This window comes from Salvelinus namaycush, chromosome 7, assembly GCF_016432855.1.
Source record: "Salvelinus namaycush isolate Seneca chromosome 7, SaNama_1.0, whole genome shotgun sequence".
NCBI classification, from domain to species: Eukaryota; Metazoa; Chordata; class Actinopteri; order Salmoniformes; family Salmonidae; genus Salvelinus; species Salvelinus namaycush.
Genome location: NC_052313.1, coordinates 34,469,772 through 34,488,264, shown reverse-complemented (window position 1 = coordinate 34,488,264; position 18,493 = coordinate 34,469,772). Strand labels below are relative to the sequence as shown.

At 44.0% G+C, this 18,493-nt stretch overlaps 1 protein-coding gene across 1 annotated transcript in view; it reads left to right on the top strand.

Moving 5' to 3' along the window:
* The window catches only part of LOC120050703 (supervillin-like), a 97,027-nt gene extending 78,809 nt beyond the window's left edge, over nucleotides 1-18,218 (top strand). The window contains exons 28-43 of the mRNA XM_038997274.1: nucleotides 20-167; nucleotides 441-586; nucleotides 858-1,033; nucleotides 2,021-2,174; nucleotides 2,448-2,650; nucleotides 2,838-2,920; nucleotides 5,746-5,900; nucleotides 6,470-6,575; nucleotides 7,045-7,252; nucleotides 7,702-7,835; nucleotides 7,930-8,085; nucleotides 12,222-12,365; nucleotides 16,377-16,498; nucleotides 16,756-16,911; nucleotides 17,297-17,317; nucleotides 17,713-18,218. Coding sequence (XP_038853202.1) covers nucleotides 20-167; nucleotides 441-586; nucleotides 858-1,033; nucleotides 2,021-2,174; nucleotides 2,448-2,650; nucleotides 2,838-2,920; nucleotides 5,746-5,900; nucleotides 6,470-6,575; nucleotides 7,045-7,252; nucleotides 7,702-7,835; nucleotides 7,930-8,085; nucleotides 12,222-12,365; nucleotides 16,377-16,498; nucleotides 16,756-16,911; nucleotides 17,297-17,317; nucleotides 17,713-17,799 — 2,199 coding nt within the window. The 3' untranslated portion in view covers nucleotides 17,800-18,218. The remainder of the gene's footprint in view (nucleotides 1-19; nucleotides 168-440; nucleotides 587-857; nucleotides 1,034-2,020; nucleotides 2,175-2,447; nucleotides 2,651-2,837; nucleotides 2,921-5,745; nucleotides 5,901-6,469; nucleotides 6,576-7,044; nucleotides 7,253-7,701; nucleotides 7,836-7,929; nucleotides 8,086-12,221; nucleotides 12,366-16,376; nucleotides 16,499-16,755; nucleotides 16,912-17,296; nucleotides 17,318-17,712) is intronic.
* Nucleotides 18,219-18,493: the final 275 nt, after the last annotated feature.

Genomic DNA, 18,493 nt, shown 5'->3' with positions numbered 1-18,493 from the left:
CTGTGTCTTTCTTTCTCAGGCTGCTGAGCTGGCCCAGTTCATCCAGACCAAGAGAGATCTGGGCTGCCGTGCCAACTATGTAGAGCTGATCGAGGAGGGTATCAACACACACAGCTACGCTGCCAAGGAGTTCTGGAAGATTCTGGGTGGACAGACCAGCTACCAGTGTAAGGCTTAACTGTCTGTTCATATTTTAATCCGTTTGGCGGACGCCCCTTTTGTCTTGCTATGTAATAGCAATCCCAAATTAGTAGCAACTTCTTATGAATGTGATATGTAGGGGTTATGAATGTGTTCTGAAGTCCTTATGTAGGTGCCCTTCCAACTGAAGTGGTACCCAGAAAGGCTTCCCTGTTTTCCCGGTATCGTCAGTTTCTGACATTGATGATAGTTTTATGAAATTTCATGACAATTTCTAACTTCCTGTGTTCTTCCTGTAGCCGCGGGGACACCAGACGAGGATGAGCTGTATGAGAGCGCCGTCGTAGAAACCAATTGCATCTACCGCCTAGTGGACGACAAACTGGTCCCCGATGATGACTTCTGGGGGAAGGTTCCCCGATGCACGCTGCTCAGCCCCAAACAGGTCAGACATTACTTCTACTAACATTGTTTGGGCTGGATTTAGATTTCCATTCTGACTGGATCCCAATCCAGTTAAGACAGAGAGAGAAAAAGGAACCTGGCTGATCAGACACTGCTGTAACTCCTTAATAGAGATTGTTAGACACTGACAGGTACACTACTCTGACCTGACCTGCTACAGTTCCTCACTTCCAAATGACCATTTTGAGCTGAAGTGCATAATAGCATTGTACTGGTACTGATTGCTGCCTCTCTGCTCTGCTCTCCTATAGGTGTTGGTGTTTGACTTTGGCAGTGAGGTGTATGTGTGGCACGGTAAGGAGGTGACTCTGGCCCAGAGAAAAGTTGCCTTCCAGCTGGCTAAACACCTGTGGAACGGAACCTTCGACTACACAAACTGTGACATTAACCCCCTGGACCCTGGAGAGTGCAACTCACTCATACCCAGGTATGGCTCACAGACAATTATACTCAGGTATGTTTCAGACACTCATACCCAGCTATATATCCACTCATATTCTGTCTCCCACACAAACACGCAACACACAAAGTATAATAATTACCATGAAAACATTTCTCTTTAAAGTCCACCACTTTCAGTTAATTTGCGTTTACAAATAACTTTGAGCTGCCTTCTTAAAACCACCCAGGTGAGTACAGGTTGTACAACATGCCCCCCTCCAATAGGTACCCTAGCCAAGTATTCCACTATGTGTAAACAGCTAAGAGGCTAGGGGATACTCCTATGAATGGGCAGTAGTGTCATTGCTCCGCTCTGCACGAAACAACCTGTCTCTGCCTCTATGCCCATGGACAAGTTGGTAGGCTTCTTTAATCGCACTTGCCATGTTGTCATTGGAAATATGAAATAGTTCTGAACTTATATGCCTGGAAAAATAAAGGTTAACATATTTTTTTCCTGTGTTTTATATCATATTGTACAACAGCTGTGTGAACTTTTTATCAGTGTTATTTCCTGATAGTTGTTGGTTGAAAATACAATCTACACAGGACCTTCTAATCAGCAGGTTTGAATGTGCAGGTGTTTTGGCTCTCCGTAGTGACATCATCATGTGGTAAATTGGTTAATAGACCAATAAGAAAGAGAGTTCCTTTCTGCCAATAACAGCTAGTTTTCCCCTCCCCACTCAGACCACTCTGAAAGTTCTAGCAAAATTATTGCTTGAGAAATAGTTTTTTGCTTAAAAAAAAGTTTGCCATTTTAAATGGGAATCTTTTACAGACATGTTATTGATATAAAACTTCTGCATTGGGCCTTTAAATAAAATATCAAATTAAAAGCTACAAATAGCCTCTGTCCTCTCCACCTCTACCTCTACCTCTCCCATTCCAACTATTTTACCTCTCTACCTCTCCTCTCCCATTTCAACTTGGACCTTTCCATCTGTCCTCTATCTCCCTCTGTCGAGTGCAGGAAAGGCCAGGGCCGTCCAGACTGGGCTATGTTTGGAAGGTTGACGCAACACAACGAGACCACCCTGTTCAAGGAGAAGTTCCTGGACTGGACAGACTCCAAGAAGAAAGGTACCATCAAGAACGGCCATGAGCACCTCAACGAAAACAACAAGGTACAGCTCCAAAAAGTTTTTAACACATTTTATTTCGTTCACCTCCTTACAAACCTTTGTCCTGTAGCTTCTCAAGCATTCCTTATTAGAAGGTAAGCCATAATACCGACCAAATCATACAAAATTAGACAAGACAACAAAACCTAATTCTGTTCCAACAACCCATCGCCCATTTCCACCTCTCCTCCCTCACAACAACCATCACACGCATCTTAACCTCCCTACTCACCCTTCTCTTTCTAAACCCTTTTTGTTGCTTTCCCCTCCCCCCAGGAGCAGCAGAGCCCGGAACAGAACATGATGCGGGCCTATGATGCCTCCCTGATGCTGCCGCTGCTCCAGACCCCGGTTCGTACGGTGTTGGATGGGGTGGACCTGGGCCGGGGCTATGGCCCGGTGGCGGGGGATGACCGCAGGCACTTTGAGATCAGCACCACCGCCGTGGACATCTGGCACATACTAGAGTTTGACTACAGGTGGGTGTGTATGGCTGTGTAGGAAATGGCACCATATTCCCTACATAATGCGCTACATGTAAGTTCTGAGCAGGGCCCATAGGGCACTGTATAAGGAATAGGGTGCCATTTGGGATGCGTACTATGTGTGTGACGCTGTGCGGTTGGGTTAAAGGACAATTGACAAAGTATATCTCATATCCTACAGCCGGCTGCCCAGGCAGAGCATCGGACAGTTCCATGAGGGAGACACCTATGTGGTGAAATGGAAGTACATGGTGAGCACAGCAGGTTAGTATCGACCCACCGTTGCCCACATCTCTACACCATCACACACCACAAAGTTATCTCTCTTTCTCGTTCTCTCTCGCGCTCTCTTTTTATTTTATTTATTTATTTTTTGTCTCTCTTTTGCTACTGTCGCTGATGACACCCTAAACCAGTGCAGGTGTTTGAAATCTGGATTTTTACCTTGGTTATTTAACGGAAAGACACCCTGTGTCCCTCTCTTAGACTGAGCGCAACTGACCTTTGAGTAAGCTTGAACATATCCTCCTTGATTTATACACTTTTCTTCTCCATGTAAAGACCATATAAAGATTGCCCCCTGTCACCCTCCCCCCTCCTCTCCCTCGCTATGTTAGGGTAATAATTAACCATCACATAAACTCATGGATACCGACCGTGCTGTTCAAAAGCCTAGCTCCCTGTAGGAATCCATGTTCTATAATTTGGCATGGCAGGGCCAGCCCAGTGCAACCAAACAGTAATTCATATCACTACTAGTGGGAAGAGAGTTCGAAAGGGGCGCTGGCAAGTGGCTGTGATTAGTTTTAGTGGTTAGCAGTAGTACGGCTAGTTCTCTTCCGCACAGAGAGAGAGAGAGAGACCATAGGACCTGTCAATGTATGGGCTGCTAAACATGCCAGCCGATTACAGTAATAGAGTATTATCTTTCATCTATCTTACATAGTACACAGATACAGGCACACTGACGTACCATTGTCGTGCATATGATTTCACAGATACACCGAATGTGCACACAAGGGGTGCTATTCAAAAAAGAAAAATAATAATAATAAAAAAATATATACAGTTCCAGTCAAAAGTTTGGACACACCTACTCATTCCAGGGTTTTTCTTTATTTTTACTATTTTCTACATTGTAGAATAATAGTGAAGACATTAAAACTAGGAAATAACACATATGGAATCATGTAGTAACCAAAAAAGTGTTAAACAAATCAAAAAATATTTTAGGTTCTTCAAGGTAGCCAGCCTTTTCCTTGATGACAGCGTGGCACACTCTTGGCATTCTCTCAACCAGTTTCACTTGGAATGCTTTTCCAACTCATCCCAAACTGTCTCAATTGGGTTGAGGTCGGGTGATTGTGGAGGCCAGGTCATCTGATGCAGCACTCCATCACTCTCCTTCTTAGTCAAATAGCCCTTACACAGCCTGGAGGTGTGTTGGGTCATTATCCTGTTGAAAAACAAATTATAGTCCACTAAGCGCAAAACAAATGGTATGGCGTATCGCTGCAGAATGCTGTGGTAGCCTTACTGGTTAAGTGTGCCTTGAATTCTAAATAAATCACAGACAGTGTCACAGCATAGCACCATCACACCTCCTCTTCCATGCTTCACGGTGGGAACCATACATGCGGAGATCATCTGTTCACCTACTCTGCGTCTCACAAAGACACAGCGGTTGGAACCAAAAATCTCAAATTTGGACTCATCAGACGAAGGACAGATGTCCAACAGTCTAATGTCCATTGCTCGTGTTTCTTAGCCCAAGCAAATCTCTTATTCTTATTGGTGTCCTTTAGTAGTGGTTTTATTGCAGCAATTTGACCATGAAGGCCTGATTCACGCAGTCTCCACTGAACAGTTGATGTCTGTTACTTGAACTCTGTGAAGCATTTATTTGGGCTGCAATTTCTGAGGCTGGTAACTCTAATGAACCAATCCTCTGCAGCAGAGGTAACTCTGGGTCTTCCTTCCCTGTGACAGTCACCTGGAGACATTTTTGCAAATGTATTAAAAATATAAAATGGAAATATGACTTTTACATAAGTATTCTGACCCTTTACTCAGTACTTTGTTGAAGCAGTGATTACAGCCTAGATTTTTCTTGGTTATGTTTCACCGTAAGGATGGTGCCAGGTTTCCTCCAGACGTGACGCTTGGCATTCAGGCCGAAGTGTTCAATCTTGTTTTCATCTGACCAGAGAATCTTGTTTCTCATGGTCTGAGAGTCCTTTAAGTGCCTTTTGGGTAACTCCAAGCGGGCTGTCATGTGCCTTTTACTGAGGAGTGGCTTCCGTCTGGCCACTCTACCATAAAGGCCTGATGGTTGTCCTTCTGGAAGGTTCTCCCATCTCCACAGAGTAACTCTGGATCTCTGTCAGAGTGACCATCGGGTTCTTGGTCACCTCCCTGACCAAGGCCCTTCTCCCCCGATTGCTCAGTTTGGCTAGCTCTAGGAAGAGTCTTGTTGGTTCCAAACTTATTCCATTTAAGAATGATGGAGGCCACTGTGTTTATGGGAATCTTCAATGCTGTATAAAGTTGGTACCCTTCCCCAGATCTGTGCCCGACACAATCCTGACTTGGAGCTCTATGGACAATTCCTTCGACCTCATGGCTTGGTTTTTGTTCTGACATGCACTGTCAACTGTGGGAATACAGTGGGGCAAAAAGGTATTTAGTCAGCCACCAATTGTGCAAGTTCTCCCACTTAAAAAGATGAGAGAGGCCTGTAATTTTCATCATAGGTACACTTCAACTATGAAAGACAAAATGAGAAAAAAAAATCCAGAAAATCACATTGTAGGATTTTTTATGAATTTATTTGCAAATTATGGTGGAAAATAAGTATTTGGTCACCTACAAACAAGCAAGATTTCTGGCTCTCACAGACCTGTAACTTCTTCTTTAAGAGGATCCTCTACAATCTACAATCAATCAAGTTGTAGAAAAATCTCAAGGATGGTCAATGGAAACAGGATGCACCTGAGCTCAATTTCGAGTCTCATAACAGTATGTCACAACTATTTATAGTTGCTCATTCGAGTTGTTTGTGAATCCATGTCTCTGTCTGTTGATCCTAGTTGGGAAGAGGCAGAATCCGGACGCGGTGAGGAGCGCAGGAGCTGGGAAGGAGAAGTGTTCCTATTTCTTCTGGCAGGGCCGGAATTCTACCGTCAGTGAGAAGGGAACGTCAGCGCTAATGACTGTTGAACTGGACGAGGAGAGAGGAGCACAGGTAGTGTGTGTGTGTGTGTGTGTGCATTTCATGCGCGCGCCAGGGGAAAATGACTGCCCCCTCTCATTGAAGTTAAAGGCTGTACTGCAGGCATTGTTAGCAGAAAACAGGATCCCCATTATAGTTAATGTAAAAATGTCAATATTTTCTGTAAGACAATCATGGTACCAATAATTGCTTCTATTACCCCAGATGTATGTCATTGAACCGATTTATAAAAAACATTTAAAAATGCATTCAGAATAAGTTATAAGGATAATTTAGTTACTAATTGCAGCCTGCAGTACCCCGGTCGGCCTTCAACTTGAATTACTCAATAAGAAGGGGCGGCACTGATTTAGCCTACAATGTCACTTCCTGGAGTAGCTCAAACTTTTCATGTTATGTCTCCATGAGATGCACGCCATCTTAACAACCATTTGCCTTCAATGCGCTGTTGAGTCTTCACATAGGAATGAATGGTGTCATGTCATCGATGGCTTTGTCCATTCATATATACAGTCATCGGTGTGTGCGCGTGCCTCCTTGTCCGTGTGTGTATGTAACCACTCTCGCCTCTGCTCTTACAGGTCCAGGTGCAGCAGGGGAAGGAGCCTCCATGTTTCCTTCAGTGTTTCAACGGAGGGATGGTGGTCCATGCAGGGAAGAGAGAAGAGGAGGAGGAGAACTCACAGAGTAAGTTACCATCCACACCTTTCCCTCTCATTATTACTATCCTCTTTTCTCCTGCGATCAGCCCACTGTTTTTTCTCTTTCTTTCTGTGAGTGTGTGTCAGAGAGAGATGGATGATACGCTTGCCTTATCTTTCCGCTCTTGTCTATTAGATATGACCTGTTTGAAACTGCATAGGGGTGTAGAACTCCAATGGAAACCCATGAAAAAATATATTTTTCTCCACAGGCGTGATTTATGTATGGTCTTTCACCTGTCATCGGTGGGGGTGTCTGTACGTTGTGTGTATGTTCGTGTTTGTTATATTTGTACGTAACTGCATAGTAACTGCATATGTACGTAACTGCATAGTATTAACTGTAGTAACAATGTTTCGTTACATAGAAACTGCTATGTAATTACATTGTTATATAGGTTATTACAATCCCAGGGCTTCATCTTTCTGACCTCTTACTCCTCTCTCCCAATCAGATGACTGGCGGTTGTACTGTGTGCGGGGGGAGGTCCCGGTGGAGGGCCACCTGCTGGAGGTAGCATGCCACTGCAGCAGTCTGCGCTCCCGGACCTCTATGGTGCTTCTCAGCGTCTCTAAAGCAACCATGTACGTGTGGCACGGCTGCAAGGCCCAGCTCCACACACGCGACGTGGGGCGCACTGCCGCCGACAAGATCAAAGAACAGTGAGTACCAACATTCACAACACTTTACAACGATTTCTTTCCTAGTATTCTGACATGGCAGGCAGAAGACGGCACATTTATTCTCCTTGACGTGTTATTGTCCAGTTAGGGTTAGGGTAATGGCCTACCGTGCCACTGTGAGAGGTCAAAGGGCTCATCATGAAGACTGATGTTGAGCACTCTCTGATATGACTTGTTTGAAGTCTAAATAATGTTAATGTCTCCAATCCAATTGAATCGTTTGATCTCATTAGTATAACTGTGTTCAATAAGCCTGGGTCAGGCATAAGTCTTTTAACAGTGTGCGCGCATGCATGCCATGAGTGTGTGAGCCATACAGTACCTGGGTATGAGTTAGTTGAACGCTCCAAGGTCAACGGGATTTATGTCACAGTTGGTGTAGTTGATGGTTCCGTTCCACAGGTGTTTAGCCAGTTGTTTTTATGCAGGTGTCCGTTGGAGGCGGGGCTCCACAGCAGCAGTAAGGTGACCATCCATGAGTGTGACGAGGGGGCGGAGCCTACGGGATTCTGGGAAGCTCTGGGAAGGAGAGATAGGAAGGCCTACGACTGCATGCTCCAAGGTTCGAGTCCTTTTCTTTAATTAAGGGTCTATTTCTGGTAGTCCATGATCCTCCTGGTTGGTTGATGTGATGACCTTCAACCTTTGATCCACAGATCCAGGGAAGTTCAACTTCACCCCTCGTCTCTACCAGCTGAGCAGTACGTCTGGAGAGTTTGTTGCAATGGAGTTCTTCTACCCAGCCAGAATAACGGAGGAGGTCAACTCACTGCCCTTCCTACAGGAGGACCTCTACACTGCCTCTCAACCAGGTACTGTACAGGATATACACACACACACACATACAACCTAGGCTTGGGCGATACCCTGGTGTATGGTATAATGGTATATTTCGAAATACAGATGGTATAATTTTCAATACCATAAATGTTTTTTAGATCTAAGATGTCAACTGTAATTATATCCAGCTCAGTGCTTCAGCTATGCATTTGGTTTGCTAACTTGCTAACCAACCAAGCTTCTTGGTTACAGCAGAGACATTCAATCCCTTCTTGGATCAAGATCTCTGTTGCCTAAATTGTTTTGTGCAAAAAAAAAAAAAAGGGATTATTATCCAAGAGGGATTGATTGTCTCTTCTGTAACCAGGAAGCTTGGTTACAAGCTTGACATCTAGCCACTTAGCTAGCAAGTTAGCAAACCAAATGCATCGCTTGAGCCCTGAGCTGGATATAATTTGACACATCTTGGATTTCTTATAGTCATACTTCTAATTACATTTTAAGCAGTTGCTTATACTCACCCCCCCCCCCCCCCCCCCCAAAAAAAAAGAATATATATATGCAAAGTTGTCATCAAGGCAAAGGGTGGCTACTTTGATTAATCTAAAATATATTAAATACTACCCGCAAAACACCAGTCTCAACGTCAACAGTGAAGAGGCAGCTCCGGGATGCTGGCCGGCCAATAAAAAGAAAAGATTAAGATGGGCAAAAGAACACAGACACTGGACTGCGGAACTCTGCCTAGAAGGCCAGCATCCCGGAGTCGCCTCTTCACTGTTGACGTTGAGACTGATGCTTTGCGGGTACTATTTAATGAAGCTGCCAGTTGAGGACTTGTGAGGCGTCTGTTTCTCAAACTAGACACTCTAATGTACTTGTACTCTTGCTCAGTTGTGCACCGGGGCCTCCCACTCTTTCTATTCTAGTTAGAGCCAGTTTGCGCTGTTCTGTGAAGGGAGTAGTACACAGCGTTGAACGAGATCTTCAGTTTCTTGGTAAATTCTCGCATGGAATAGCCTTAATTTCTCAGAATTAGAGTAGACTGGTGAATTTCAGAAGAAAGTCCTTTGTTTCTGGCCATTTTGAGCCTGTAATCAAATCCAGAAATGCTTGCGCTCCAGATACTCAACTAGTCTCAAGAAGGCCAGTTTTATTGCTTCTTTAATCAGGACAACCATTTTCAGCTGTGCGAACATAATTGCAAAAGGGTTTTCTAATGATCAATTAGCCTATTAAATTATAAACTTGGATTAGCTAACACAATGTGCCATTGGAACACAGGAATGATGGTTGCTGTTAATGGGCCTCTATACGCCTATGTAGATATTCCATAAAAAATCTGCCGTTTCCAGCTACAGTAGTCAGTTACAACATTAAGAATGTCTAAACTGTATTTCTGATCAATTTGATGTTATTTAATGGAGAAAAAATGTGCTTTTGTTTATAAAACAAGGACATTTCTAAGTGACCCCAAACTTTTGAACGGTAGTGTGTGTGTGTATGTATGTATGTATGTGTGTGTGTGTGTGTGTGTGTGTGTGTGTGTGTGTGTGTACGGATGTATGTATGCACAGTTAAAGTCAGAAGATTACATACATATAGGTTGGAGTCATTAAATCTTGTTTTTCAACCTCTCCACAAATTTCTTGTTAACAAACTATAGTTTTGACAAGTCGTTGGGACATCTACTTTGTGCATGACACAAGTCATTTTTCCAACAATTGTTTACAGACAGATTATTTCACTTATAATTTACTGTATCACAATTCCAGTGGGTCAGAAGTTTACATACACTAAGTTGACTGTGCCTTTAAACAGCTTGGAAAATTCCAGAAAATGGTGTCATGGCTTTAGAAGCTTCTGATAGGCTAATTGACATCATTTGAATCAATTGGTGGTGTAGCTGTGGATGTATTTCAAGGCCTACCTTCAAACTCAGTGCCTCTTTGCTTGACATCATGGGAAAATCAAAGGAAATCAGCCAAGACCTCAGAAAAATATTTGTAGACCTCCACTAGTCTGGTTCATGCTTGGAAGCAATTTCCAAACGCCTGAAGGTACCACGTTCATCTGTACAAACAATAGTATGCAAGTATAAGCACCATGGGACCGCTCAGCCATCATACCGCTCAGGAAGGAGACGCATTCTGTCTCCTAGAGATGAACGTATTTTGGTGTGAAAAGTGCAAATCAATCCCAGAACAACAGCAAAGGACCTTGTGAAGATGCTGGAGGAAACTGGTACAAAAGTATCTAAACGAGTCCTATATTGACATAAAACGAGTCCTATATTGACATAACCTGAAAGGCCGCTCAGCAAGGAAGAAGCCACTGCTCCAAAACCGCCATAAAAAAGCCAGACTACGGTTTGCAACTGCACATGGGGATAAAGATCGTACTTTTTGGAGAAATGTCCTCTGGTCTGATGAAACAAAAAAATAACTGTTTGGCCATAATGACCATCGTTATGTTTGGAGGAAAAAGGTGTAGGCTTGCAAGCCGAAGAACACCATCCCAACCGTGAAGCACGGGGGTGGCAGCATCATGTTTTGGGGGTGCTTTGCTGCAGGAGGGCTTGGTGCACTTAACAAAAAAAGATGGCTTCATGAGGAATGAAAATTACGTGGATATATTGAAGCAACATCTCAAGACATCAGTCAGGAAGTTAAAGCTTGGTCGCAAATGGGTCTTCCAAATGGACAATGACCCCAAGCATACTTCCAAAGTTGTGGCAAAATGGCTGAAGGACAACAAAGTCAAGGTATTGGAGTGGTCATCACAAAGCCTATAGAAAATATGTGGCCAGAACTGAAAAGTTGTGTGCGAGCAAGTAGGCCTACAAACCTGACTCCGTTACACCAGCTCTGTCAGGAGGAATGGGTCAAAATTCACCCAACTTATTGTGGGATGCCCGTGGAAGGCTACCCGAAACGTTTGACCCAAGTTAAACAATTTAGAGGCAATGCTACCAAATACTAATTGAGTGTATGTAAACTTCTGATCCACTGGGAATGTGATGAAAGAATTAAAAGCTAAAATAAATAATTCTCTCTACTATTATTCTGACATTTCACATTCTTTAAATAAAGTGGTGATCCTAACTGACCTATGACAGTCAATTTTTGCTAGGATTGAATGTCAGGAAGTGTGAAAAACTGAGTTTAAATGTATTTGGCTAAGGTGCATGTAAACTTCCGACTTCAACTGTATGTATGCATGTACGTACGTAAGGATTTATGAATGTACGTACGTACAGCTTGCAATTGCTGTGTGCTTTTCTGCAAAACTGCAGTTAATGGAAATTATTCTGTATATTTCAGAGATATAGCTAGTTCTAGAAATGACAGTATATTTCATGGAGACCTAATCTTAACAGAAAGCTAGTCCTATAGCGATGACCCCAATAATATAACTCCATAGAGATACACTAGCTATCGTGGCTATTGCAGGTTGATTTGCAGCAAATGGAGAAAACCTACACTGAACATAAATGTAAACGCAACATGTAAAGTGCTGGTTTCATGAGCTGAAATAAAAAAAATACCAGTAATGTTCCATTCGCACAGAAAGCTTATTATGCTCAAATTTTGTGCCCAAATGTGTTAATATTCCTCTTAGTTAGCATTTCTCCTTTGCCAAGATAATCCATCCACCTGACATGTGACCTTTCAAGAAACTGATTAAACAGCATGATAATTTCACAGATGAACCTTGTGCTGGGGACAATAAAAGCCAACTTTAAAATGTGCAGTTTTGTCACACAACACAATACCACAGATGTTTTGAGGGAGGGTGCAATTGGCATGCTGACTGCAGGAATGTCCACCAGAGCTGTTGCCAGATAATTGAATATAATTTTTTCTACACCAAGCAGCCTCCAATGTCGTTTTAGAGAATTTGGCAGTCCAACCGGCCTAATTTTTTTATGTATTTATTATTATTATTACATTTTTTAAAATAGCGCCCCTTGTGTGCACATTCAGTAATACCGTGTAGTACAGACACGGTATGACGGTATGAAAATCGGGATACTGCCCAACCCTAATACACATACACCAGAAAATCTTACAACATGGCTAAAGACTACACTACAACATGTCACATAGATTGGAGCTCTCATTGTGTATGTCTATCATGACATTACTTCCTGTTCATCTTCCTGTAGCCCTCTTCCTGGTCGACAACCACCACGAGGTCTACCTGTGGCAAGGCTGGTGGCCCCAGGACAGCGAGAGCCCCGGCTCTGCCCGTATCCGCTGGGACGCAGACAGGAAGTGTGCCATGGAGACGGTGCTGCAGTACTGCACAGGTACTTGAACACTATTTTATTGTTATATTTAACCTTTATTTAACTAGGCAAGTCAGTTAAGAAAAAATTCTTATTTACAAAAAATATATCTAAATATAGGACAAAACACACATCACGACAAGAGACAACACTACATGAAGAGACACCTAAGACAACAACATAGCAAGGCAACAACACATAACACAGCATGATAGCAACACAACATGACAACAACGTAGCAGCGCAAAACATGGTACAAACTTTATTGGGCACAGACAACAGCATAAAGGGCAAGAAGGTAGAGACAACAATATATCACGTAAAGCAGCAACAACTGTCAGTAAGAGTGTCCATGACTGAGTCTTTGAATGAAGATTAAACTGTCCAGTTTGAGTGTTTTGTTGCAGCTCGTTCCAGTCGCTAGCTGCAGCGAACTGAAAAGAGGAGTGACCCAGGGATCTGTGTGCTTTGGGGACCTTAAACAGAATGTGGCTGGCAGAATGGGTGTTTTATGTGGAGGATGAGGGATGTAGTAGATATCTCAGATAGGGGGGAGTGGGTTTTATAAATAAGCACCAACCAGTGGGTCTTGCGACAGGTATACAGAGATGAACAGATTACAGAGGACTATAGAGTGCAGTGATGTGTCCTATAAGGAGCATTGGTGGCAAATCTGATGGCCGAATGGTAAAGCACATCTAGCCGCTCGAGAGCACCCTTTCCTGCCGATCTATAACTGATATTTCCATAATCTAGCATGGGTAGGATGGTCATCTGAATCAGGGTTAGTTTGTCAGTTGGGGTGAAAGAGGAGCGATTACGATAGAGGAACCAAGTCTAGATTTAACTTTAGCCTGCAGCTTTGATATGTGCTGAGAGAAGGACAGTGTACCATCTAGCCATACTACTTGTACTACTTGTACCTCAAGTACTTGTACCTAAACTCTTAGAGGTAGTAATCACACCAGTGGGGAGAGGGGCATTCTTCTTACCAAACCACATGACCTTTGTTTTGGAGGTGTTCGGAACAAGGTCAAGGGTAGAGAAAGCTTGTTGGGCACTAAGAAAGCTTTGTTGTAGAGCGATTAACACAAAATCCGGGGAGGGGCCAGCTGAGCATGACTCTCATCTGCATATACATGGATGAGAGAGCTTCCTACTGCCTGAGCTATGTTGTTGATGTAAATGGAGAAGAGCGTGGGACCTAGGATCGAGCCTTGGGGTACTCCCTTGGTGACAGGCAGTGGCTAAGACAGCAGATGTTCTGACTTTATACACTGCACTCTTTGAGAGAGGTAGTTAGCTTACCAGGCCAAAGACTCCTCAGAGACACCAATACTCCTTAGCCAGCCCACAAGAATGGAATGGTCTACCGTATCAAAAGTTTTGGCCAAGAAAATAAAAATAGCAGCACAACATTGCTGAGAATCAAGGGCAATGGTGACATCATTTAGGACCTTTATTCTCCTTTAGTAACCGTTTTCTATAACTTCTTGCCGTTAGACCCACAGAGAGAGATCTGCTCCTTAAAGTAACTAACTTTGGCTGCCGTCCCCCTTAAAGTAACTAACTTTGGCCTTCCGGATAACCTGAGTGAACTTATTTCTCATTTGCCTGAACGAGAGCCAGTCACCCTGAGTATGCATGTGCCGAGCGTTTCGCCAAATGCAATTCTTGAGGTGGACTAACTCTGCAAGATCACGGTCGAACCAGGGGCTGAACCTGGGGGCGTGTTTGTCAACAATACCACTGAAAATGTCAAAAAAGAGAAACAAAACCAAACAAAATAAACCCTTATAAGATATTAAGTGTTACTATTGACTTAGTTGAGTTTGAGTTTAATGAATCTTGCTCACAGATAAAACTGAAGAAATGTAGAATTTACATAATAAAAAAATTGCTACGCAATCACTTCAAATACATATTACACGGCATAAATAGAATACTAAACACTTAAAACATTACAGGAAATGTTTTCATGGTGGAAACAAATGTTGAAATGTGATAGTTAAAAATATAATTTTAGGGAAAACATTTATGAGCTAGAGTTGTTGTACAGTCTGACAAAAGTGGTTAGAGCGTCGTTTTTCAGGCGGTTCGTAAGTGCACTTATACAGGACAGTTTGTGGTTGTTTTCAGGAGCCTGGTAGTGTAGTTGCCTCTTTTTGGAGGGAGCAGGTCATGCAGAGGGTGTTCAAGAGTGTACATTTCCTTCACCAGGTGCACTGCAGCCTGCTCTGCAGTGACGGGAGCTGTGGTTAGACTGCTTCACCTCTGGAGATGATCCACAGGGCCCTCCTCTGCACCCTGTCAAGTTGGGCCTGCTGCTTTTTGTTGCATCCAACTAACACTCCACCGTATTCCAGACAAGGCCTGACCAGTGTTGTGTATTATGTGACCAGATCTTCAGTGGGTAGGCCATTTCTGGCAAGAACAGTCAAAAAGTGCAGGCATTTTGGGGCCTTCCTCACTGACTGCTCCATATGTGTCTCACCACTGAGGTTAGAGTCTAGATGAAAACCAAGATACTTGGATGTTGTTGCCACTGGTACTTCCTGTCCATCTAGGACGAGTGGTGAAAGTTGTGGAGGGTCTCTTAAAAATCATATCCGGATTTCCAGACTTTTTCCCCATTCAAGAGCATGTTGTTGGATGTGTCCCACACTTCCAGCTGGTTTACCTCCAAGCCCATGGATGTGTCCTCCTGGATGCTGGTTAGTGGTATGGCTCGGGACAGCCCTACATTATCTGCATACCCAGTGTCCAGAGTGTCACTGAAGACAGCTTTTCGGGTGGACATGTGAAGGAGAAACCGATATGGTGAGACCATGCCCCCTTGTGGCACACCAGAGGCCACCTCTGATCAAGGGCTGAATGTGCCATTCGCCATCACCCTCTGCCTTCTTCCGGTGGTGTAGCTGTGGAGCCAGACTAGTAACCTGGACAGTTCAATGTCAGGAGCTTTGCGTAATCTACTCTATCAAAGGCTTTGGACAAAAAGTAACACCCTCACCATTGTTTGGTTTTCTGGAGTCTGAAGATGTCAGCCAGGAGTGTTTGGCTTTCACTAGGGATAGTAATGCTTGGCTTTGGGAGGTAGGCATACTGGTTCGTGGACTCAGAGAGGACTGTTGGCATGAGTTTTTTCATGATGAAGCTCTTCTGGATTTTTCCAAGGCATGAAGTTAGAGATGGGCCTCCAGACACTCATCTCATTGTACATGGGTTTGACACTTTAGGTATGAGACACACATTGGCAGTCTTCCAGGCAGCAGGAACAGTCCCCTATCGGTAGGCGGTGTTAACAATGTGTGTGATGACAAGGGCATGCTCTTTTAGTAGCCAGGCTGGAATGGCATCAGGCCCACATGCATTCCTTGGGCTGAGTCTGATCAGAGCTTGCTTTATCTGGCCATTGCTGCACAGCTCAACCTGCCTGGTAGGCATGGGCAGGGGGATGGTGGCGAGAGGTGTAGTGCTTGTCCATGCCTCAGCAAAGAAGCCATTTAAAACATCAGCCACGTCGTCTTCAACCCTCGACCTGTATGCTCTCTCCTGATGTTTTCTTTGGTCCCAGTCCTTTTGTTAATGAAGTCCCACCATTCCTTGGGATTTTTCTTCTTTTGGTCCTGGATTTCAGTTTTGTAGTAGTTTTCGTTTGTTTCCTTGATAAGCATTTGCACTGTGTTTCTGTATTTTCTCCATTTCATGGTTTTCCCCATCTGTTGAATGTTTTCTGTCTTTTCCTGATGGCAGCCTTTGTTTGTTCGGTCATCCAGAGCTTCTCCAGTGTTGATGTTTTTCTTATTTATGATTGGCATGCATGCGTTCAAGTGCAGTTTGAATGCAGGAGTTGAACGTCACCACCTTCGCATGAACGCTCCACCTCATCAGTGGCATACCAGTCAGTACTGGCCATACACCATGCCAAGGATGGTATACCTTGTTCTAGGTATATCATCAAAAGAGAGAGGCAATGTGGAACTGTTTGATTTATACTAAACATAAAAAATGTTGCCCCCCCCCCCACAGAAAAGAATGAGAAGAAGCCACCCAAGGCGTATCTGATCCATGCGGGACTTGAACCTCTAACCTTCACCAACATGTTTCCATGCTGGGAACACAGAGAGGACATAGCTGAGATCACTGAGAGGGTGGGTCACCTATCCATTACCTGTTTCCCATCCCATACCCATTACACCAAACACATCCCTATCATCCACCTAAATATCCATTAGATCTATATTGTAACCAACTCCTCCTGTTGCCGACTTATTCCAGACTGATTTCCTCCTGGCCAGCCCGAGGTTTCGAATTGGCAACCCTCAGGGTACTGAGGATAGGGATGGGATTGATTTTGAAAGTGTGTGTACTGACCATGACGTTGTATTTATATCCTTGTGTGTCCCAGGAGGCAGAGGTTTGTAACCAGATAATTCTGGTAGAGGATGTGTTGGCACGGCTGTGTAAGACCACCTACCCCCTGGCAGACCTGCTGGCACGGCCCCTACCCGAGGGAGTCGACCCCCTACGCCTGGAGATCTACCTAGACAATGATGACTTTGAGGTGAGGCCACGCCCACACCTACGGTACCATCAGCTCCCTGGTGAATTATGACTTTTTTGTCTAGGTTTGCCTTGGCTCAAACCATATTATTACAGGTATGTCTACTCAGTCTGTGGTTGAGCTATGTTTGCCTGCAATAATGAGACTCTCTCCAGTGTGTGTGACCAGGGATCATACTGGAACATTGTACACTGGTAGTCAAGGCAAACGAGTCTAAAACAGTCCTTCTTTCTAAAATCCATACAGTAGTCACACTGACGTGTCCTTCAGTCTCCTTGAACTTTTTGTTGTCTGTGTTTTTATGTAAATAATATGTTCTCCATCCCTTCATCCCCTTCTGTCCTCATTTTCTCTCTCTGACTCATCATGTGTTTAACTCTGCCAGGGTGTAGGGGCTTATGGGAAGGTGAGTTCTTTAAATTGAGAGCACAGGTGGCCCCAGATATGTACACAGCATCCTCACTTTGACTGATTAACTACATCACCCATAATCCGGTGTGTGTTGCTTTCTGTCTCACCACCCTCCTCACTCTGTGTCTGGATCAACACACTCTCACTCTGAAACCTCTCTTGCATGATTTGGTCTGTTTCCACTCACTAAGTAATAGCTGTGTGAATTTTCTGTACTAGATGCTCCTGGAGTGATGAGCTGGACCACTGACCATGTTGTGACCTTGAATTTACTTGTGGATATTGTTTTTTGCAGTTCATGCGTTAAAGTAATTTCACAAGAGTTGACATAGCGGTTGACAGATTTTGTGTTTATTGTGTGGTAACAATGTGTATTTGGCCCCCCTGTAGAACGCTCTGGAGATGTCGAGGGATGAGTATGAGGTGTTGCCAGGTTGGAAGCAGGTGAACGTGAAGAAAGCCAAAGGATTGTTTTAGTACTTTGGACAGAAGGCTTGACCAGCGGATGACATCATCAGCAAGCGACGGTCAGTGCATCGTGGTTCAGTTGTAACAGGAACCCGCCACTGAGAACTTTTTAATTGAACATTATACCCCTTCATCTCCGGACTGGAGAGGGCTTGGGACACACACACACTTCTGAGAACCCTACCCTGGTTGGAGGGAGGGAAGAGGAGGAGAGATGCAGTGGTGGAAGGAGTGAGGATCAACAGATTTGTGCCAGCCTCGTGTATAGTTTTCTTCTTTTCTTTATTTTATTTGTATGTGTTACCAGTTTTGTTTTGTAATTCTCAATGTAGGTAGTTCAGAGGTGCGTGTGAGTGAATGTTGAGTGGATGTTTACGTAATGTCGGCACCCGTTTTTTTTAAATCCACACGGTGTGTGTGTGGGTGGGTGTGTGTGTGTGTGTGCTTGCGTGCTCGTATGTCTGTTTGTGTGTGTGTGTGCTTGCGTGCTCGTATGTCTGTTTGTGTGTGTGTGTGCTTGCATGCTCGTATGTCTGTGTGTGTGTGTGTGTGTGTGTGTGTGTGTGTGTGTGTGTGTGTGTGTGTGTGTGTGTGTGTGTGCTTGCGTGCTCGTATGTCTGTTTGTGTGTGTGTGTGGGTGTGACCATGCTTTTACAGTATCGACAGCAGTCTGTCAGTTTGTCTGGGAGCAGGAGAACCACTC